The sequence below is a fragment of the Cygnus olor genome, chromosome Z (genome assembly GCF_009769625.2).
Source record: "Cygnus olor isolate bCygOlo1 chromosome Z, bCygOlo1.pri.v2, whole genome shotgun sequence".
NCBI lineage: Eukaryota > Metazoa > Chordata > Aves > Anseriformes > Anatidae > Cygnus > Cygnus olor.
The window spans coordinates 64,655,569-64,680,074 of NC_049198.1; the positions used below are offsets into that span (position 1 = coordinate 64,655,569).

Here is a 24,506-nt window from a genome sequence, read left to right on the forward strand (position 1 = left end):
CTGCCTTCGAAGTGCATCTTCCAATGAACCTTCCCCTCCTAAGTACTCTACGATCTTCTAGTGTTACACATCTCCTTTCCAGTAATGACTTCTGATATGTGCATGCAGTATTTGCAATGCTTATGTACTTGTTTTTGAACAAAGACACATATTTTTTATGTTCAGTTAGGTTTTGAAATTCCTTTGTTTAGGATTCAGAGAAGGGGACCAGGAAGACAACACACATTAGAACTCCTCTGTGCAGCTATAAATTCTATACTCAGTTATATGCTGAAAAAAAAATTAGGACTGCTAGGTATGAGGACACACACCAATGGGCAGCCCGCTAATGCACAGCATCAGTGCTCCTCCAGAAAGCTTAAGTTTAGGACTCTCCTATGACAACATAGTGAAGAATACATCTCTCTCTCTCATGAAAGAGAGAAGTGCACCTTTTAGTGTTACAGTACCTAATCAAAGAACTACACACGGACCAGCTGCCTACAAATCTGGCCCTTGGCAACTTGCTTTTCTCTCAAATCCTGAATCTTGTAACATGACTTATTCCCAAGCATAAGCATCTCCCAGCTCTCTTTATGTCTGTTGGTGCTGGGAAAGAGGATAGAAAAATAATCTAGCTTTTTCAGTCTTCTTTTAAGACTTTGCTGCCTGCATCTATGCACAAGAAATAATGCTAAAGCTCTTCAATCAGCTGTAACTGAAAAACCCAGTGCCTAATCCTGACACTGTTAAGGAAAAAAAGCATTTAGAAACACGACTACAAAGCAATTCTCAAAATATTTTGCTTACGGTCACAGCTGAGAGATTCATCCCCTTACACTGAAACAGCAATAAACTCAATTTAAAAAGCATCAGACTGCAATTTTCTTTTCAGTTTGAGCCACTGGTATGGTTCTGTCTCACAAGGTGACTGGACAGCTTAGTTACTCTGATTACATATTTACAAGTTCAAAAATGTTGCTCAAGTATATACACGTATACATACATACATATATATATATATCCCCCATGTATACATTTCAGCTAGACAATGATGTTTATTGGTTTGGGCTATATTTTTGTTTTTGTATTGCCCTTTCATTATGACAAGGCTTCAAAATTAATTCTTAGTAACAAGATCTGTCTCATTATGGAAAAAAAAATCCTTTTCCCTTTAAAATCTCTACTACTGCATTGCCAGCAAATGTGCATCCCTAGAAACACGTATCTGTTATGTCATTAGTAATGATTTTATGCAATCACACCGAACAAGATTTGCTCAGAGGCTGTAGGCCATGCTGTGGGTTGTGGTTTTCCTGTAAAAGAGGTCGTATTTCATGTATTTTAACTAGTGAAAAAGGTCACTTGTCATAACAGCTTTTGAAGTTAGCTAAATGTTCATAGAAAGCCAAAAGGCACAAGTTTAGATGCCACATAGTTCCAGATACCAGACTCCTCTCATTTGTAAACAACAGGAAACACGATGAGTGAAAATTGCTGTCCTCGCATATGATCGAGGTGATGACCTACTCTCTTCCACCCAAAGCACGACTGGAAAGGGTGTCACAGCATTGTTAAAGACACCTGTGCAATGTCAAAGGCACAGTGTTCATCCTGTTTGACAGCATGTACTGTATATTTATTGCCTCAAGCAGGACAGATGTTAGCAATGCGGGAGATGCTCACTTTGTACTCTTTCAAGAATATGTATATTACTTCTCAAGAAAGCACAATCTGGCAATTTCAGAAGTTTGCACATTGACACACAGAGAAGAAAAAAAACTATCAAAAGTAACAGGAAAGTAAACCCAGTGATTTTGCCAAAAGGGAAAATGAAGTGAATTTGTCTGGCAGATGCTGCTCGCCACCCTTTCACTGCCAAATAGCCCTTTCTGATATTGGTGTTCACACAGTTAAGAAGAAAAAATATGCATGTGTGTTGTTCAACAAGACATGATAGTTTGTGTGTAGAAACAGCGGAGAAAGAAGAAAGGTGACCAGAAACCAGAGCGTGTGACCCCAGAAAATGGCAAATGCTCTTACACAAATCAGCTATTCTTCTTTGAGCTGCACAGTAAAAATATCATAATAGAATTTGTAATTTCCTAGCCAAAATTAAAAGTCTCACATGTGATGCCCTCACTTTTTACTAGTGTAATATAGACACTTTGTTCAAATGGTTAAAACAGTTAACTTTTGTTTTTTGTAGCTAACCCTATGCTTAAAAGGCTGAAAGAAAAATTGTGACAGGGAAATACTGCCAAGCATTTATATTTTAAAGCAGAATCTCACAGTTACTTAGCTTCAAACTGACCAGAGTACTCAAGGCACTGCACAATTAAAGCCCATGCCTGTACATTTATCAAGACCATTTGCACTCAAAAACCCTGCTGCGGTTCTCCTGGAAGAAAGGAAAACTGCCCCAATCCAAACACTGCCAGGACATGACAAAGCCTCTCAAAGCCTGTGCAGATACTTTGACTGGAAACCTGTAATCTCACTCAACCAATTTCTCTCCCCCTTACAGTGTAGGGAACAGAGTTCTGAATGCAGCAGTCAAGAGAAAGCAGGCAGCTACTCTCAGGTGAGTTCGCCTGTTCCCGGGACTTCTCTGGTAGCTCTTTCACGGGTCAGCACACGCTTCAGCTGCAGAGGACAGCTCACCTCATGTTCTGCACTCTAGCAACACCCTCCAGCCCTGGTTCTGGGATGTTGGTCCTTCTCCATACAAAAATATTAGCTACTCAAATGTAGCTCTACATGTCCATTCCAGAACCCGTAATCTGGTATGGGAGTTAAAGAATTTGTTGGTGAGAGCAGAAAACAAATTAAAAATGAAGAAACAAATTCTAGATTTGTCATGATAAAATTAAGAAACAATAGAAGTTAACTTTACTAAGCATTCCCAGATCTTAAAACCTATTTAAAAAATGTGAATTATCCATGAGATTTTAACCGATTTGGCCCAACTTTCTTTTTACACTTTAGAAACTTTATGAAACAAAGTCATACTTGTAATTTCATTTGTTTTAAACCCCTCTGTCTATTAAGACAGACATCTTATAGCACCTACAGGTGGTCAAAAAGATTTCAAAAGCATGTGATTGATTATACTCAGGCTTGCAGCATACTGTTTACAAATATACAATGAAATTTGTAATTTTAAATGTCAATTGCAGCCTGTGCAAAGCAGACATTATATACAACCTTAATGTGAGGACTGTCTTAGAAATATTTAAGTCTTAACTGGATTTGATGTTGAAGCACGCATTATTTTGTCAGGGCACACAGCGTAACTGTTTTCAAGGAAAAACAATTAATATTCAGCTTCAACAGGCAAAAGAAAAAGCTTTACAAATAAAAGGAACAGAATAACTAGGTTAGCCCCAACTGAAGATCAAGTAAGTTGTTTGATACTGCCAGAAGAAGAAAAAAAAAAAACAAAAAAAGTAGAAACTGATTAAAATGATCCATTTGACTCGCATAAAGATACGACAAAGCAAAAGGTACTTAGGCAACATGGCACTCAACAAGCAAACAAATACCCCAAATATTAAGGCACTTATTAAAATGTTCACTTCTTTAATAAGTTGATCCAATTAGCCAATAAAAACCTTCCCTACAACAGTACTTAAAATGGATTGAAAACACTAGATGTTAAAAATTAGCTATAGTGGACTTCTACTCTACAAGATTTTTTATGAAGATAATGAAGAGCTATCACAGGAGAATAGCGAGATCAGTGTCTGACTCCAGTTAAAATGCATCAGATTGCAGCTAGACTTTTCAGAAGCTGCACAGAGAACCAACAGAAGACAGACGCACAGGCTAAGCAACTATGCCTGTTGTACCTTTCTGCACATTACCCTTCCTCTTAGGATAAGCTGGAAAATCATCTTTCACAAAAACAACAACAGAAATATCAGTTTCCAAGCTAATCCACCCGCTTAACATTCAAAAGTGAAAAAATACATCAGGACAAAACTGACAAGTATACCTTTCAAAAAAAAAATCTCAGAAAGGTCAAGATGTATCCATGACATGCTGTAAGATGACAACAGCTAAGAAGTTTGTGGAGGTATGCTTTTTTGTAAACTGATCAAAGAAGAGGCAGATGAAATACTGGGGAAGACGAAAATAAAAACTCCTGCCTGTTTTTCTCTGCAGCTCAAGTTCATTAAAGTCAGTATCATTGTTTACTCTGTGAAGAAGTTGGAATACAAAGCTATACAAAAACTGCAGATCTGCTTTCACTGTTTCTTCACATTTATAATTTTGTTTCTTCTGCTTACAATCGAAGAACTTTATGTCTATCACTGCTTGTCACAAGATCCCCAACCCATATATACCAGTACTTTAGTAAACAGCACTGTTTAACACAAAAATGAAAAGCAGAATATTTTCCTGTCAAGTCCTAAGTATATTTCCTACGCATCTTGCCACAGCTGCTGAAGCAAAATGCAGTGGTGAGAATCAACAGAAGTTAGACATATTTATAGTCAAGTTCTAGTTCACATCTTTAATTAAAACATTCTGTATATATCTAGATCTTACTTTTAACTCCCTCATTTTGTATTTTGCTTTTGAGTAAAGCTCCTCCCATATTCAGAGAGTACCTCAAACACAGTACACACTACTAGAAGACAAGGAATTAAGGCGAACATCTCTTCCATTCCCATGCAAGAAGTGCACAGCAAAGCACAGATGTCTCCCAAGCTACCACTACAGTAACGAGAAGCAAGGCAGCTGGTTCTAGGTGTCAGGGCAGTAAAAAAACAGGACTGTCTTGTACAGTCACGATTATTATCTATCTCTTCCAACTAGCTCTGAAGATATCCCTTTCACAGATGTATCAGCTACAGGAAAATAAAACACTGTTGGCTCTTAAAGATGTGAAGTATTCTGAAGCATCAGCCCAAGGAGAAAACATACATCGAAATATTTTTTTTCTAATTAAAAAAAGAAAATCCATGTCTCTCATAAGTTTTCTCCTTTAGAGCCCTTCAAAGGAAAGATAAAGGATTAAGAGACAGCAATACTTTGCATAAGCAAGTCTCTCTAAGTCACAACTGTTGGACAGTAACAAGTTACCATTTTAAACATGGGAGAACTGAGGAGCGTTTCCAGTCATACCCAGAAAACATACAGACATGTTTAGAGGTAGGTTTGGAGAGCGTCCCCAGCACTAAATTAAATTAAAAAAATAACCTCCTACTTTCATAAAGAACATATTCTACCTCTTTTCTGCTTGACTAATTGTCAAACAGTACAAGAGACAACTACTCCTACCTGATTTAAATGCCACAAAATGCTACTCATTTAATTTATTAATATCTAAATGCTTTATGACAACCTGAAGTTTATATCTTCTTAACTCATTAGAAATTCTGATTTTTCTACACCTGTACACAGAAGAATTATCTGTTTTTAAACATCCATGTTAGAAAGCTGATGATTTAAAGCTTACATGTCATCTTCCTCTGCCCTCACCTCCCTTCTTGAAGGCAGCAGTTAACATCGCTGTAGCAGGGGACAAGAGCAGAAGGGCAATGTTTATAAGACACAGCCTTGCTGATAGAGAAAGTACAACTCTTATGTTTCCTTATCTTTCTGCCTAAGATGCAGAAGAACCAGACACAGAGGGGTCGCCCATTTCTAGATTTGCAAAAGGAAAACAGAGCTTGTTAGCTAAAGTAAAGGGGCGGGGGGGGGATCAATACTGAAAGTACTGCAAAAGCACTGCAAAAGTGCAGAGGAAAATATGGTTATTTCTCAATGCTACAGGCAGACGAGGACAACAATTCATTTGCTACTACTGCATAATTCCTAAGGAGAGAAGACAAAAAAAAAAGTATTAAAGTTTCCTGAGAATTTGTGATGAAACCCATAAATATTTCTTCTTTATCTGAAAAGACTGAAGGATCAAGTTTATGAAATTAGTTTGAGACAAATAAAAAACAGATTTTGTAAGGAAAAATGTGGCATACACAAATGCATTAAATGAGGAAAGTTTATCAGATCTTTATGTTTTTCAAATGTTCTCAAGGCCTTAAATTTTAGCTTTGCCTGACAATGCAGTGGGTCATGGGGTTTAAACTTGAAGTTAAACATTTCAGCTACTTTTCAACTCCTTACTTGGATTGACAGTGGTAAAACTACAAGTTACACACAATTCCAGATACTTCTCTATCAAGTAAACAAGAGTACCAGTATTAACCATAAGTTGAGTTTTCATAAACCCTGCAACTAAGTGTCAACAGGGACTGAGGTCTTTCTTTAACTCCATGACACAAAGACACACGAACTGAGTTGTAAGAGCATTTTAGTGAGAGCAGAGCATGTGCAGAGACTGTAGCCAATTACAGGGTTCCTAAATTCATGTGTTACGGATTTTATTCATAAATTGTGTATATTGCCAGGTGAAACATAAGAATACTGTAAAAATTCCCTGTGAAGGGATCTTTACTATCAGCTGGATAATTGAATCATATAAGATCACAAATGGAGCCAGATAATTAACTACACTCTGCAGTACAATTGCCAGAGGTGAGCACATACTCCTGGAGTCACACCATCTGGTAGATGGTTTCTAAGTAAAATGTCAAACTACCCACAGTTTACAGGACATGGGTTACTCAGCCTCCCATTTCTATGCTGGTAAGAAAACAAAAGCCTTCTCAGCATCTTGACAATTCTGGACTGCATCTTCAGTTTTTCCTTCTAATTAAATGGATTTAATCAAGGATAATAGATAGATAGATCAGAAGCAGAGTCTAATGCAAGAATTGCTGTGCATGGCAAGTCTGGAATATCTGGCTCTAAGGGCTGAACAAAGAAATTTCTAACAGCTTTCTTTAGCAATGTGACAGCCTGGAAGCAAATTATAAATTTCAAGCTCATTTTTCTGAGCTGTTCAACATGCTAAAGATTATACAGCCATTATTACTACAGCTCCTACAAATATGAAGACTTTTCCTGGTATTCTGAAACCTTGTCTTAGGGAAGTTTCTGCTTTCTTATCAGCAGTACTATTTACTAGATTTCAATTCTCAGAACAAAATTGCTGCTTTTGGCAAGGTAGAGTATGAAACCAATCTCGCTTGTACACAGGAGTTCAGAAGACCATCCAGGCCTCCAGTTACCTCCTCTGAATTGGAATGAAAATAACTTTTTCTCTTAATGTCATTCGTAAACATTTTCACTTTTGTTCGATGGCCTGTCACGCTTACATTTTGGCAATTGCTGGAGACTTACAAATCTGCTTGATGTGAACACTCAACTCGATTCAAGTATGTACATGTAAGCTTCTCTGTTTTCTGAGAAAGAAAAGGGCGATGTCCCCATCAGAGGAGAAAATGGCTGAGAAGTGGTCAATGAACATGAGAAGCAATTTACAATTATTTAGTGTTTGCATCTCATCACTGTTCCACCAACATCACTGAGTCTTTTAATTGCCCTCTTTTTTCCAGACACTGACACAAATTACTCTTCTATTTTGAAAATAAATAAATAAATGAAGCACCTAAACACATGACCCCAAAAGCAGAGAACTAGGAAGGCAAATGAAGGGGATACATCAACGTGTAGATGCTCAATGCTGCCACATCCTCCCTCTGAGCAAAAACATACCAAGAGCATCCACCAAATCCCACTGTTACACCACTCTGCAAACATGACTCCATTTCAGAATGAAAAAAAGGGCTAAACTGAGGGGGAACTGGAAGCACCACCATACTTCCTTAGATATCCTTAGATAATATGGAGTGCAGGTCCTGCCCGTGTGCTGTACAGGCTCCACAGAATCCTGAAATGATTGACTTATCTAGCTCGACTAGAAGAAAAGCTTTTGTTTTCCATCTACTCTGCTTTGCTGTTAAAGATGGGGAAAACATTCACAACAACTAACTTAGAAAGCTGAGTGGCATACTTTCTGAAGTCAACAGAGCAATCCATCTAAGACTGAGATTCATTCACAGCCCTGAATGAGTAGAAAGTCTGTTAAAACTAGGAGTAGAAAAAATAATAAACTGTATCCTCTGTAGAACGATGAATATGTATTATGATCTCAGTTTCAAATGCATGCTCTACTTTGACTTTGAACAAACAGCTGCAGAAGAAATAATTTAAAATATTTCCACTGTTATTTTCTCCTCTTAAAGCATCTAGAGATTCAAGGGAAATTAATTAAAATTAAATAAAATTAAATTATTACAGTAACAGTTTAATATCACCTACCTCCTGTCACAAGTATTACATTAGTAGGTTAAATAAACCAGCACTTTTATAACTTTTATAAATTTATTTGTATTACACTGACAGACAAAATCCTAGAGCAAAATTCTTCAAATACAAGTATAAAGAAGAAACAAAATAAACAGACTAATGAACTCTAAGTAGGAATCCTATTCACAGGGTTCTCACTCACTTCAGAAAAAAAAAAATCACTCCCTCAAAAAAAGGCCATCAAGAAGTCCTTAGCAGTTTAAAAAGAAAATTGTATGTGAAATAAAGGAGAGAGAAAAAAAAAAAACAATACCTTGCACAGGAAAAAAAAAATTAAATTAGAGAACTTAATGAAATCCGTAGAATGAATTCACAAAAATGTTGCATAAATATTGAGAGACAATTCTGGGCAATAATAGTTATTTTATCCTGACGGTTTTCAAGGATAAATGCTGACTGTAGATTATGTAGAAAAAATACACAATACTAAATATCTTCTTTGTTAAAGTGTCTTACTGAATCTTGCTAGCAAAGAAGCACAGCAGAAATTCTAAGAACACAGTCTTACTTCTCACATTCCTCTGGTGAGATATTCAGCACAGATGATGTGACATTTCTGAAGCCCACAGACCTTTTCAACAAACTCCACTACAAAAGATTTTTTGTGTATGGCTCCTGTGGTTATGGAGAATTATCCCAGTTGTTTAGAAAGCTCTTTTCAAAATAGCCTAAGGAACTACTGTTATTAACAGTGGGAAAGAATGTGCGAGTGTATGCCTATATGGATAATTATTAAATAAACTACTGAAGGAAACAGAGATATTAAATATACATAGCACTTACACTATAGGATCAGTCTTTGTTTGCAAATCAGCATTACAATTGGCACACATTATCAGGATTATTAATTTGTACTCCCTCTACTGGCTAACTCACTCTATAGCCAAAAAATAATACTACTAGGTCTGTAAAAAGTCCCCAAACTGTTGTTGCAACTCATAACACAACAAACTTGAAAACAAATTATACTGTTAAGGACAGTATCCATACACATCTGACATCAATACACATTGGTTTGTAAATGGTTCTTTCTAAATGTTTCCTCAGGTTGTTAAACTGTCAGAATGGAAGCAAAAGGAGCATGCAGTTCAAAAATATGTTTCTTATCATATTAGCTTGTTTAGTGTGTCTACTTCACAGAAATTTCATTTACCTCAGATTGAGAAACGCAATTAAACCTTTCAAATTCTGAATCATTGTAATAAGAGCTGTTAACTGGATTTTTAACTGAAACCTTTTTTTTCCCCCCGTCCTCATACAAAACCCCATCAGCCACCAAGTTGCAAAGCAGCTTAGAACCACAGACCTTGATCTGGGAAGCAGCATTTGGCAGACCACCTGGCCCAAACCCTGTTCTGCTGCAGGGCTAGCTCCCCACTTAGGTCAGATCCCTCAAAGCATTCTCCAGTTGACTCCTGCACATCGCCAATGCAGGCAGCCCTGCAGCGCCTCTGGGTAACTCATTACAGTGGTTAACCACCCTCACAGTGAAAAGCTTTTCACAACATATGTAAAATACCTGTTAGATACACAACAAACCTAATTCAAAGTCTGGATTATAAACAAACAGCAAAATTTAACAAACAAGAAGTAGTCACCAAAAATCATGTGATCTGATCGCAATTACTACTAATCACAAGCAGAATATTTCCCAGGCAATGCAAACTTAATAGCTTAAATCTCCTGACAAAAAAAATACAGAGCACCTTGCTTTTGAATTTTGAAGGTATAATACCTACACTACTCTGCATTTCATATGAAGCTGACAAAATACTCTATGTATATATCTCAAATAGTGGATCCTCTAACTCATTTTAGTTCATGAAGCAGAAGCATCTTTCATATATCCACATTTTTCTGACCACCTCTGCTGGAGAAGTAATTTAAGCAGTAATTTTAAATGTCAGCTTCTGAGAAAAAAATGTTTAAATTGGTCCTTAATTGTAGTGAGTTGTAGTAAACATTAATGTATTAGTACAAATTACTTTCAGTTAGTGAAAGTGGAAATAATGGCAAATTTCATTTATCTTGCTCAGTACATTTTTTAATAATAGGCTCTAGTTATGCAGATGGACAAGACAAACTTCTATTGTTTACTGACTAGAAATGTAAACACTTAGCGCTTCCCACAACTACTGACTTCAGAATTGATTCTGAATATTACCTCAAAAAAGCAGAGATAGCGATGTGTGACAAAGAGCACTACTGTCCCCTAGTGATAAAACCACAAAAGCTCTCCTATAACAGCTTTTTGCTGTTTTTCTTGAAAAAAAACAGTAGTTCCCTCCACAAGTTATTTTGGGAAAAAAAAAAAAAAAAGGAAGACAAAAAGAAAATAAACAAAAATTAAAAAGGTTAAGTGACAAATGAATACAACTAATCACTACGAACACATGCACTAAACTCATGCCATATTTCTGTGCAAAAGCCACATACGTAAGTCAGGGGAGAAAAAAAAAGAGAAGTACCACCTAGTATTTAGGATTTTCAGGTAATTTAATACTTACTCTACAAAAACACCACGATGATGCAAAATATTGCACAAAAACTAATTAACTTTGATCTTTTCAGTCGGTTTATGGGGAAGTATTATCCAATCTCAAACCGATTCTTTACCAAGATGTAATAATAATCATTCAATTAAAAAATTATTATAATACTAATAATAATATTCAGACGAACCTGAATTTTTAAATTTTAGTGTCTGAAATGTGAGCACATCAGTATGTTTTTCTCGTTTCTAGGCTTGTAACTATTGCAAATTAATTCTTATAGGGATATTCAACTATATCCACAAAAATCAAGAGGAAACAATCAAAAAAATCCACTTGCTGAATTCTGTTCGCAAAGAAAATAGGCAAACTTTCTTTGTCACGTGAGAACATCCTGTTTTTCTCATGTTTTCTTATAATTATTCTGTCATAGATTTGAATCTGTGTGCAGTGCTGTTCAATGCAGTTTGGCATAAAATATCTGGTTTCTCTATTTACCTTTCGATAAGATAGATAGCAGTGTACTGCTTAAAAAAATATAACTCCACTGCAGGTGTTTGTGAGAAGCACAAACACAAGCCGTGTATTCTTTTATTCTACCACATATCAGAAACTCCACTTGTATTAGTAAGATGCAAATTAAATGCGACACAAAAGCAGAACTGAGTTCTGATTTTTCCTCTCAAACCTTATATTGACTCCTTCATTGCTAAACAGTCTGACAGGTATCACAGCAGCAAAGACTCCAATTTACGTTACCAAGATAAGGTGAACAAACATTTATGTGCTTAACTTAGAACATGCTAACTAACCTAAGACACAGCTTTCATGAATCAAAATGACCTTCATTTGTGTGTTTTGGCACTGAAGCACCATCAGTCAATAAAATCCTTGAATATAAGGCTTTACCTTAAAATCTCCAAATATTGGCTTTCTGTGGCTTTGCACACTGTATTCATACAGATGCATCATTAGCACAGAAAGGCTGCAAGTGACGAGTAATATCTTATGTAACTACAAATGTGGTAGAAGGCAGAAAGGAACTAGGCATCGTAAGTCTAAGTACCAATCACAATTTATATGCTAAAAATAAAATATATATATAAAGACATTTTATAGACCCCAAATAGCCATATTTCCTGATATTTCTCCATTACATCATAGCCTGGAGCTGATTAACACAGCTGTCAGCTCCACAATCTACTTAGTATATAAAGTATATACCATTACATCAGTACTTCACAATTCCAACTGCTTAGTCATTTAATAATGTAGTTTTACAAAATATAAATATGAAAAACACTGGTGAGAGACTAAAGATGATCAAGAGCTCCAACTGATGCATCAAATCTTCAAACATAAGACCATTACCACAATTTATTCCAACTCTGCCAAGTACGTTTTTCTTACCTTTGAATCTTCATTGCTAACACCCAGCTCTAGCACAGCTCGAGGAGATTTCAGCTTTGCTTGCATGGACTCAGCCATTTGAAGATTAAGCTGCCATCCAATTGTTTCGAGCTATAAAACACAAATTTAGATTACAATCAGATGGTGTAGATACACTGGGGAGGTCAACTTTCAGTATCTATGAATGGCCTGTCAGCGAACACAATGCCGTGCTCCACAAGTGTTAACCATTCTTATACAATGGATATCCTGCAAATTCTCCTGGACTCCAAGACAGATTTGCTTCTAACTCTTGCCAAATTTATTATCAGTTCAAACTGCCTGTGACCACCAAAAATAAAAGTAACTTGTGCTTGAAACTAATCTGTAAGACAAAATTAAATATCCAAACTAGGTTGGATTCCCCCTTCTTGCAAAAGTTGATTAAAGTAGAGGATTCTATTTTTATTTTATTTATTTTAGGAAATAAATAAATAAATAACCAGTAAATGTTAATCTACCTAAAAATTGTAATTTCTTAACCAACAGATCTACTTGTGTATTCTACCGTATATAGATGTTTACAACAAAAATAATTCTGGCTTGCTTTTTAAAAAGTTATTACTGAAAAGCCAAAAACTAGTTAAGTATGTGTGCTAAAGAATTCTTAATGCATTTCAAAATGTATTAAAAATACATTTCAAACTGCTTTTGAATCATTAATCTAAAATGATATTCAAACACTATCAAGCTATACCTCACAGAAAAACAAAGCACATAAGAACAGAACTACAAGCCTTTCAAGAAATAGCCTACCTAGCCTTCCTGAATAAAGATAAGTAGAAATATAAAGTCTCACCATCTGGCAAGTTAATCTCCATACAAGTGTTTTTCAGTCTACTCTCCCCCCTCTGCTAGTAAATATTGTGGCTGACTGAGTAAAAATGCAAGCTTGCCATGTCTCAGTTAATCTCTTTCCAGTCCAACACTTCAGCTAAAGTCAACAGCATAAAGCCACCCCAGAGGCACTGCAGTGGGAACACAACAGAGAAGCCAATACATGTCCTGTTCTCCTGCAGTGACAGTAATCCCTAGGTGAAAGATGGGACAGGGAGTGGATAGTGGAAGCATCTTTCATGGGAACGGCCCAAAGACAGAACTTCCCAAACTTACTGTAACTACACCACTTATATTTCCACCATTGTGCGTTGCCTATTCAGCCTTCATTCTGTGGTTAAAAAATAATAATAATAATTTAATCATGGAAAACCATGCTTATAACACATACAGGCATAGTTAAAACGCTGTAAATCTGGTCTAGGTCATTTTGTGGTAGGTGGAGCTTTAGTAACTATACCCACAGACTATGAAGTAATGATGCTTTACAAGATAAACTTTGTAAATCCTAAAAGCAGATTAGTTTTCTATTCCAATTTTCTGTTTTGATTTCTTCTGATCTTCTACTGGTTGATCAAAATAATAAAGGCACTACCCATCCCACTCAAAAGTACAGCTCAATCCAAAAGCATGGTTATATCTGAGGAAGTGCTTATGTCAGTCATACAAAGCACTGACAAATACACAAGGACCCTGAGCTAGCCAGCATTTGGAATTTTCCTAAATATACCAGGAAATTATGCTAGAACGACACAGATGGAAAACCTTTTTCTCACCACAAACTTCAACAAAGTAAATAAAGAAATAACCTCTGGTTCTCTCAGGAACAAAAAGACCTCAGCATCTTACCTTACTCTAAGTTTTAGTATCAAGTGGAAGGAAAAATTCAGTTCAGGAACCCTATCAATATTGATAACGGTTAACAGAGAAGGACACAAATGAACTATGGGAGCAGTCCAAAGCAGGCAACAGAAAAAAATACCAGCTATTTTGATAAAACACCTGCATCCATCAAACCACTACAGCCAAATATGGAGAGAGCGAGCAAGCTCTGGAATGTGATAGCTAGTCACTGAAGTTCAAGCCTAGCACTCCGCTATTTAGAAAGGACCTTCTATCACTTACTTAAACACTTTATTATAGTAATACAGAAACCAAGGCTTAGAGAGGCAAGTAGCTTATCCAGGATTATAAAACATTGCCACTAGAGACAAGGACAATATCCTAGGAAGACTGATTTTTAAGACTTTTTTAAAGCTGTTAAACAGTGTACTGTATGTAGCATGAAAAACAAGCCATCAGTAGTAAGGAAATTCAAATTTATGTCTTCCATTTCACTTTTAATACACATCTATCAAGGAATATTGTAGAAAGCTCAGAACAAACACAAGATATGTGGCAGCATTGCGGTAGGAGTTCATAGCTGTATAGCAGCAATAGCTCTTTTTTCATTATTGCTTTACCTTAAAATTACTTTTTTTGCGTGTTCCATGTGTCTTTTCTGTTCTAAATATAGTTGTATGAGAATGAGTTTTGATTAATGGATAACATGCTGCCTAGGGCTTCAAAATAGTCTGCCTATTTATGTTCTTGAAAGAAAAACAGAATATGTATTTGGCTGTGGTCATGTTTACACAGACATTCAACATTCTGAAATATCAATTAACTTTTTGAGAGTGGTGACATGTTGCTGCATGGTATTTGTGTCAAGGCACAGCGTTTGGAAGACATGAGGTGGTAAATATTTTAGGGCCAAGTTCTTCAAAAGGTTAAAGGACTGTAAATTATTTTCACTTCTAACATGATACTTGCTACAGAAAATAAAACATTGGAAGAGACTATATAGTGCCAGAACCTTCGATAACATCGACATTTACGTTATGTGAGAAGCATTTATTGGAAGAGAAGTACTTCGCCAGAACTAGCACGAAAATAAAGCTACGGTTCTCATTACTGCAGTCCTTTAGCTTCTTTTTACATTTTCTTATCAGCAGTTCGGATATATTCAAGCTACCTTGCCACTGCAACAATAAACACTGTTGAAAATGTACTGTTTAGCTCTGTAGGTTTTCATTGACACTTATTTAAGCTTAGGGTTATGTTTAGAAAACAAAAAAACAGGTGCAGGCTGGAAAACAAGAAAAGGAAAAAGTGTAGATAGTAAATAAAACCAATAGTAAACACGTATGAAAGTCCTTAATATCTGCTCTATGAACCCTACTGCAAATCATTCAGAGCAACAAAAACATGAGGCTGCCTTCATATCCATTTTGTTCTGCCTGGGCTTCTGAACCTACGCACAACTCTCTTCCTTCCAGTGCCCAGTAGCCCCAAAAAAAGATGTTACACTGCTAAATAAACTGTGCACTCCCTACAAACATATCGCTTCTCTGTGGCCATCTATACCTGCCCTGGAGGCAGATTCACACCAGCAAGCCATCAGTTCTCCTAATATAAGAAGATCTGATCTTTTCAGAGCTTCCCTGATGCGAACTTTAATACGATCTCCAGCCAAAAGATAATTTTGCAAAGCCAAGAAAAACATCAACAGAATCCGCCATTTCCCTCATCATGTAAGGACCTTTATGTCTTTACATACTATTATTACTCTCCCACATATTTTCACCACATTCACCCACTTTCACTTTTGACTGCCCACATATATTACGGCAGGTTAAAATGAAAACAAGGAGAAATTCAAGTAATCAGATAAATATGACATGTTTCTACACTGGTTATCAAAAATGAAAATACTCTTCCTTTCTCAATGATGAAAGGATATTTATCTTATACTACTTAATGAGGAAACAAGTTAAGTGTTCTCTGGCAAAAGATTTTAGGCTAAGAACATCAAGGACAAAACAACCATCTTAACTATACACGAACCAGTCTATCAGAGTTAATGGCTTTGAGAGCAAGGGCAGGCTGGATGTCCAGAAGAGGCATGCTGTAAGGCTGCAACTTCAGGACTGAGAACACAACCAAGAGTGACTGAGAAACAAACTCACATTGAAATTAAAAAAAAAAAAAAAAAGGTATGGACCTTAATTTGAGAAAAGAAACTAGGTGGAAGAATTGAGGAAAAAAAGGGAGAACTTAAAGTGGAAATAGAATTTCAGACAATAGATAAGCACCTGAAACATCCCTCCCAATACTTTCCATTTTAGCTGTTCTAAACTTCTGGATCAGGGCCTAGTATTTTTAAGGGTGGAGAGGGAAAAGTTGTTTAAATGCTCAGTAGATACCCGAGCAGGGAAAAATACGGGTATTTTTCAATGTGGGGCATTTGAAGTATATTGATAACGCATTCCCTGCACACACAAGGACTTTGTTTTAATTTTAAATGGAAAACTGGAAATGGAAAATTACTTGCTTCTAGAAGGTAAAGCTTTCAGAAGGTCATCCAATATCATAACAGATCATTACAGGAACTACAGAAAATCAGTAGTACTGCCATCAAAACTCACTGATGTGGCAACAAACAGCTTACTTCTCAGCACAGTGCAAACAGGATGTCATAATGCCATGCAAACCACTGTTTTTCCTTCATGCGTAATCCATGATTTGGCATCTGTTTGTCTCACAGAAAGCCTTGTAGGCACTGACTTTAGAGAAAACAGTAGCAACAATGAGTAAACAAAACACTGAATCTGCAAGACTTACAGCCTGGAAATGCTGCTTGGACACATAATACCAACAGGATCACAGTTTTTAAGATGGCCAGAAATTCAGATTGTTACAAAAGAGCCAAACACGCTACAACTGAAGTTTAACATATTATGAAGACATGCACTCCATTCACTTGGCTATATTTGCTGCTTTCAGAACACTGGGGTGTCCCTTCGCAGAATATGTACTTTACTTCTGCATAATAGTGAAACATACATTCATTGTTTTCAGTTAGACTAGAAGCAATATATTCAGAACACATACATAATTTCAGAACATACAGCTAAATAAAATTTATCAGCGTTATATATTAAACATGATTTAACAAGCAACTGTAGATAAACTTTCCACAGGAAAGATTATGTTTGTTAAAGTTTCTGGCATATCTATTATTACACTTTCAAATAAACAAATGAGTGTATGCATTTCTAAAGGGAGAGACAGAAATGCTTAATAGCATTTAGCAAAGAGCAATAAAGACATCTCAAAATTATGAGTTATATCTAAACAGTTCTTAAAAAGTGAGAAAAACAGACTTTCAAATTTAACATTTGTTAACAAGTCATTTGCACAGGGAATGTGGAAATAATTCTGAATTTGTAGCACTGTTCTGTAATTTTATGTTTATGGGGCTCATGAAAGCTCAGCATAGGAAAGGAACACAACATAAACAAACCAGCATATGCAATTTTTGGAGTCTACTACATGCATTTTTCAGAATTGCCAAAGGGTTCCTCTCATTGTATTTGGTAATCCTTGAAAAATCAAAAAAATAACACAATTGTTCAATAATTTTCTTGGTATTTGAAGGATCCCTATTTAATGTTGTTTTCCACTGCTATATGACAGGAAGTTTTTCACTGTCAGTTGGTTTTGGTTTAGATTTTGTTTTTCTAAAAAAACGCAACAAAAATACCCAACAACATATGCCTTTTCAGACAGCAAAAGGTTTTCATTAGCCTGAAGTTGCTAAGGGCTTGCAGAAGCTTTTCAACATGAGTGATATGGCTTGATGAGAATTTTAAAGCAAACTGGGCTTGTAGCCCACACTCAGAATTAAGAGCCAGTAAGAACACTCTTTAAAATAACTAGATTTCAGAGTTGTGATTGAGAAGAAAGTATACTAACATAATTAAGGTATGACACTAAATCTTACTGATCCAGTTCATAAAGCACCTATCAGTTCAGTTGAATTGGCCTCTAGTGACACAATTACTAATTTGAGCAGAACTCAAAATAAATCTTAACACTCCTTCCAAAAATTCAAGTCTTGGCACAGATCTGAGTACTTCTAATAGTACTTCTTCTTCTGCGGTATTAGTGGTGCTGAAGGACTTGATTAATACGGACATTCCTGCTCTTGGTTACAGGCAGCATCCTATGGCACAGAATAACGCTTTAGATTTCCATAGATGAGAACCAACATTCAAGCCTCTTTCCACTGAGTCAAACCTGAGAGAGCCCTTTCAAGGTAGTTTACATGCATCTGTAATTACTTTCCTTCACAGACAGGCTGATTAATTTGAGGGCAGGATGAAGGAGTGTAATCGACTTCATCTGAGTTACTTCTTTTTCTTTTTAAACATGTAATAGGAATGGAAAGCCAAAAAGAACTTATTATTGACTCATTCTCTAGAGGTATCACAGAAAATACCAGTCTTCTGTGGAAAACACAGAGGCCCAAACTATTTCAGAAAAAGTGGGAAGGCTGTAGTAATACAGAAATTAGCTTCATGCTCCACTGGTATATAGACCCACCCAATTCATTTTCTAACACTGTAATCCTTATTTTGAGAAGCATTTCAGTTCAAAATGATATAGTTGTGAAAACTTAAATATTACTTAACAGGAGATTATGCCTTTTATATCCCGAAGAAAAAGGTCTACACACTCGTTTTTATACAGCTTTTTCCACATGAAAACAAAATAATACACAAGTGCAATATCATTATTTCTCAGAGTTACACTTTCCTCATCTATTTCTACCAAATGTACATCTAAAACAGTATTATATCAGTTTACATACAACAACTTCATTACATTAATACTGGAATGTTCACTTAGCTTAAAGGCTATTTTAATAAAGTCCAAAGTAAATATTGATAATTTAACATTCTAAATTCTAAGCTTCTATTATTGTAGTAGTTAAGTAACTAATGCTATAGGAGAGAACACAATAGAACAAATTGATTTATATAACAGAAATGAGCAACTTGGAAAGGAAAACCCACCTTTAAGAGATGCTTCAAAAAGTAGATATAGGGTAACTAGAGAAATAAGATTCAAGAAACAGCGTCTTATAGTACCAATGTGGGCAAAAACAACTAGACATTTTAAAGCGGTACCTGGCAAATTCAGAATGTGCAGTATATGATGTGCACTCAACTATAAACTCCTTTAAAGTTCTTCCAGTACATTTAAGAAAAGAATGTTAGTGCAGAGGAGACACCAGAAGGACAAAGCCAAAGTGTGCTTTAATGGCTTTTCATACGAGTTCATGGCTTTTCACTTAAGTTTCATAAAGTTTCTGACTATAGTCTTCTACCACATTTCAAACAGCAATAAAAAAAAATAATGGTATACAGTATTTATAAATTCATCACCCTACTGGCTGAACTACTGCTGATAAGAATTTGACGATTAAGATTTTACCATATTAAAAACAGAAAAATAAACTGAGATTTAATTTTAAAAGGAAAAAAAAATTGTTGAGTTTGTAAAATGAACTGGATTCTTCATCCAAGATTGGCTCTCTCCTAGATGGTTACTGGTGTTAATTTCTTCTGATTTCATTTTTTCTTTTTTCCTGAAAGGATCAAGTCTTGTTTCTCTTCAGCAATCCTCATGTAGCACATATGGCAGAAAAAGTGACAGTCTTCAGAATTCTGAGTTCAATATCCAAAATAACCCTCCCTCACTTCTTTAATCTTTGAATTTTAAAAAGTAAAAGATACACACCAAATATACCAGTAAACTTCAAAAGAAAAGAAACAAAAGAAATAATATGACACGAAATCGGTACAAGTCTAGTGGTAAGCAGCAACAACTTCAAAAGACTTTTCCCTAATTTAGGTTACTGGAAGTTTTCATCTTTACCTATATTTTACCTGATAAGTACCTAGCTTAAAAGCAAACAGAAAGGGAGTACATGACAAACATTAGAAACAGTTTCCAAATCCATAGTATTTAGAGATTAACTTTGTGGAAAAAATTAAAGTATTGTTGTACTCTGTCTGGCTCTGAGAACTTGTGAACAGAGATAGCCAGTAAAAAAGTACACCAGTCTATGAGCACCCATATGGAAAAAGATAGCTGATTGGCTCTTTTACCTAGCGGAAGAACACACTGCAAGATCCATTGGTGGGAAGATGAAGTCAGGCAGATTTTAGAGATATGATACATATTCTTATTAGCCACAAAAAATATGCTAGTAATTACCTGTCATTTCAAGCCTGGAAACCAGAATCAACCCCCCATTTCTAAAGCTCTTTTACATATTAAAGAAAAAAATTACAGTTTGTATTACACAAAAAGCTAAATGAGATTTGCATAGCACATGATTCTAACCTTAAAAGAGCTATTTTGCCTGTAAAAACAGAAACGTTTCAGTAAACATTCTCAAAATGTACGTTCTAAACTTTACCGTTTACACTTACTTGGTAGAGAATGGAAGGGGTATGGAGGATAGGAAGATACTCACTAAAAAATCCTGAAGAAATAGTACCTAAAAACTGTAAACTATTAAAAATAATGTTTGAGTGGAATATAAATAATAAATTATGAATATCCATATTTTATTATGAATAATAAAAGCAACTCCGTTGTGCTGTAGCTGGCTATTGAAATGAATCTCAGTAGGCACAGAATTGTGTCTTCACCGCATCTTTCCACATTTTTGTTTCTTTGCCACTGTCTGTAATGGCATTGTATAACACAAGTTGGCTCACAATTCATTGTGTCAATGCCTATAGGAACAACACTCTCTTGTGACCTTTGTCACTGTAAGAATAATTAGTGAAACAAGAACTAAACAGAACCTGAAATACATTTTCTTTCTGCTTAAGCTGTATTCCTCCTTATTCTGCATTTCTTCCAATATCAAAAAGTATTTTTTCCCAAAACACAGCACACAGCCCCAATTCTCCTATTCTTTGTCATAACAACCTTAGGATGCATGTTTCAGAGAAATACTTCTATAGACTTGCCGCCGTTTAAACAGAGGGAATTTTGTATATTCGCACTACAAATACGCCCCTTAGCAAGACCAGTTTCTGAGAATATTGCTTTCAGAATTTTTCCCATATGGCTTCAAACAGTCAGTCAAGCTACAGAACTGACAGCTCTGTCAAGAGTTTTAGGAATGTAATTTCACTAGTTGCATTCCCACACATCATCATATTAAGTAATGCTGTCTGAATACTATAAAAAACTTCTCCTGCTTGGCAACATAGGACTATATTTTTTATTATGCATATTTTAAAGATACCGTGAACAGTTTCCCAAAACAACAAGCCTATAAGGAATTTAGGTCGACTTAGCTTTTAAATCAGATAGATTTACAGAGTAACAAAAAAAATTATACAGAACGTAAGTGATTTTGGGGCTTTAGTGAGTTTGTTGGTGGTGGTGGTTTTTTTGTTGTTGTTGTTATTTGGCTGGGGGGGTTGTTTTGTTTTGCTTTTTGGAGAAAAGGAAAAGAATCAATGAAAAATTGCCATGAGAATTTAGAGTGAACCCAACTAAAAAGCTAGCTCTTTTTCACAGAGAGGAAAAAATACATTTTAACCTGATCCACGTGCCCTGATTTCTGAACCGATACATTACCAAAGATTTAAAAACCAGATCAGACTTGCAACAGTTTTATCACTGACCTCTCATTCTAAGGGCCAAATTAAGAATGCCTTCAAACAAAAAATGGACATAAATAACATTATTCTAACTGATTGGGATTGCATTACCCAGCAGAAATAACATGATAAAGGGACTACCCTATGAGTAAACATTCAAAGAATCAGTTAACACAATAGGAGAATATACATAATTAATAACCCTGGACAGCTGAAGATTGACTATAGTTCAGTGAATAAAAATGAAAAGATCAAGTGAGAAAATAAATACTATTAAACAGTACAGCTTTAGTTTAACTCTGCAGTTTGAATTCATCTCTCAGGACAACAGCCTCCTATCAACTGAGTGGTCTACACCAAAAGATTCAAAGACTTATGTTCAAAAAATAACATTTTTTCTAACAATTAGAAGCAGTGTTCAGTATGTCATAGAAAAGACTGGTATTCTTCACCTGATCAGTATTCTGGTAAATAATTGTTCTGTTGTATTAACAAACTCAGTTTGGCTTGTCATCTTAATGAAGCTATCAGCCAGTACACTACCACATACGTCTATTACACAGAACTCTCAGACCCAGAAAGCAGAAGACTACTGTACCTTGCAGGCAAGAAGGGATTTTGGTTTAAGAGAAACACTATAAGCACACAGATACAAGTGAAATATCTGTAAGAAGTTACTTCCCCTAATAGCTAGTGGTCTGAAGTCCAAAGCTAAGCACTGCTGCAAGTCAAATGATGCAAGTCTACTCTCCCAGAAGAGTGGTGAGCCAAACTAATTATTAGTATTATGAAATAATAATACTGGACAGTAAGCTACCCACTAGTTTTGGCCATAAATTAATCAATCCACAGCTATTCCTTCAGTTTATCTGAAAGTTCCAACATTTGATTGAAGTGCAAAGCATACCTCCAAATAAAAAACTGATAACCATCTTATGTTGCCTAAGAGTAGAAATGAATGGAAAAGTAGAAAGGAATGAAAAGTAGAAATGAATGATTAGTGTCCGGACCTCCTCCTGTACGCTATACACATATATTCTGAATTCTAAATTAATATGTAGTCCTGCACATCACCTGTACAGGTGAGTAAAAGTCCCTCCCAAACATGCAGTGACAACCAGAAAGCCTATATTTAATAGTATAAAAGAAAAAATGTATATTATAAAGCCACTACATAAAACATCATTAATATTCAATGTAAGCCCATATCATATTGTATTCATATTAGTTTCTTTCAAAATATAGCAGAAATGTCAGAGACACATATCAGAAAGGATTTCAAGTAGAATTCCACAGAATGAGAGAGTAAGAAATCAAACTGTGTAGATTTAAAAAAAAATTCTTTACTATTTCTCATAATAAAAAAGCAGTATCAATTAAATCAAAAGCTAACAGGTATATTGTTTTTTTTTTTTAAATGAATACATATCACTTCAGCAAAATTGCACTCAAGTGGTAAAAAAATCAGAAATCAGGCAAGTACACAAACTGAAACTTCTGTGTTTATTCAGCAGGATATTTCACAAGTGGTAAACAATCAGTGTTAGGGATGTAAAAGAGCTAAGTCATGAAACGAGACATAATTTTCCATCAAACAGCTTAACTTCAGTATTCTACTGCTACACTTCCATCTAAGGTGCCAAAGGCAGGAGACACAATGAACAGATATTCTTATTCCATACAGTAACTCCTAAACTCCTAGAATCTGAATCAACAATAAAACTACAAGGCACTACATTTGACCAAAAAAAGCATCATTATGAATCCAACTTCAGCCATAAACAGAACATGAATAAATCTGAGTCTAAAAACCAAAGAAATAAAAAAAACTTTCAAAATTCCTGAGAAAAACAAACATCAGTGCTATCCTCAAGAAGAAAGAATCAGGGAACTACAGGCTAGCAAACTGCAACTCAATCCTTGACAAAGTGATGGAACAGCTAATCCTGGAAGCCATTACCAGGTGCATAAAGAACAAAAAGGGTGACCTGGAGTAGCCAGCATGGGTCCACAATGGGGAATTGATGTTTGAGCAACCTGATAAGCCTCTATGATGAAACACCTGGCTTGGTAGACAAGGTAAAAGCAGTTATATTGTTTACTTTGACTTCAGAAAGGCTTTCAACAACATCTCCCCTAACACTCTAACAGAGAAGTTAATGAAGTACAGGCTGGATGAGGAGACAGTAAGATGGACCAAAACATGCCTGAATGGCCAGACTTTGAGGGTGGTGATCAGTAACATGATGTCTAGCTGGAGGTCAGCAACTAATGGTGTACCTGAGGGATCAATACCGGATCCAGTCCCACTTTAACTTCTTTGATAATGATGCAGATGATGGGGAGGAACATACCTGCAGCAAGTCAGCAGATGACAAAAAACTGGGAGGAATGGTTGAGATGCCAGAGGGTCAGGCTGCCATACAGAGGTACCTGGACAGGCTGGAGAGGTGAGCTGGCAGAAACCTCTTGACATTCAACAAGGGGAAGTAACAAGTCTTATACCTGGGGAGGAACAACCCCAGGCACCGGTACAGGCTGGGGGGCTAACCAGCTGGAAAGTAGCTTGGCAGAAAATGACTTGGGGGTCCTAGTGGTCACCATGTTGAGCATGAGCCTGCTACACACCCTTCCTGCAAAGAGGGCCAGTGGTGTCCTGAACCTGCATCAGGCAAAGCATTGCCAGCAGGTGAATGCAGATGATCCTTCTCCTCTACTCAGCACTGGTGAATCCACACCCAGGAGTGCTGGCTCCAGTTCTGGGTTCCCCAGCACATAAGAGACATGGACATACTGGAGAGAATCTAGCAAAGGGCCATGAAGATGATGAAGAGACTGGAGCACCTCTCCTGTGAGGAAAGTCTGAGAGAGCTGGAATTGTTCAGCCTGGAGAAGAGAAGGCTTAGGGAGATCTTATCAACGTATATAAAGACCTGAAATGGGGGGTGCA

The 24,506-nt window shown here is 36.1% G+C and overlaps 1 protein-coding gene across 5 annotated transcripts in view; it reads right to left on the reverse strand.

Annotated features, from left to right (window-relative positions):
* COMMD10 (COMM domain containing 10) overlaps nt 1–24,506 on the reverse strand; it is a 105,614-nt gene that overhangs the window by 74,837 nt on the left and 6,271 nt on the right. For all 5 annotated transcript variants that reach the window (XM_040540914.1, XM_040540916.1, XM_040540917.1 and 2 more), the window contains exon 5: nt 12,165–12,275. In XM_040540914.1, the coding sequence (XP_040396848.1) occupies nt 12,165–12,275 (111 nt within the window). The remainder of the gene's footprint in view (nt 1–12,164; nt 12,276–24,506) is intronic.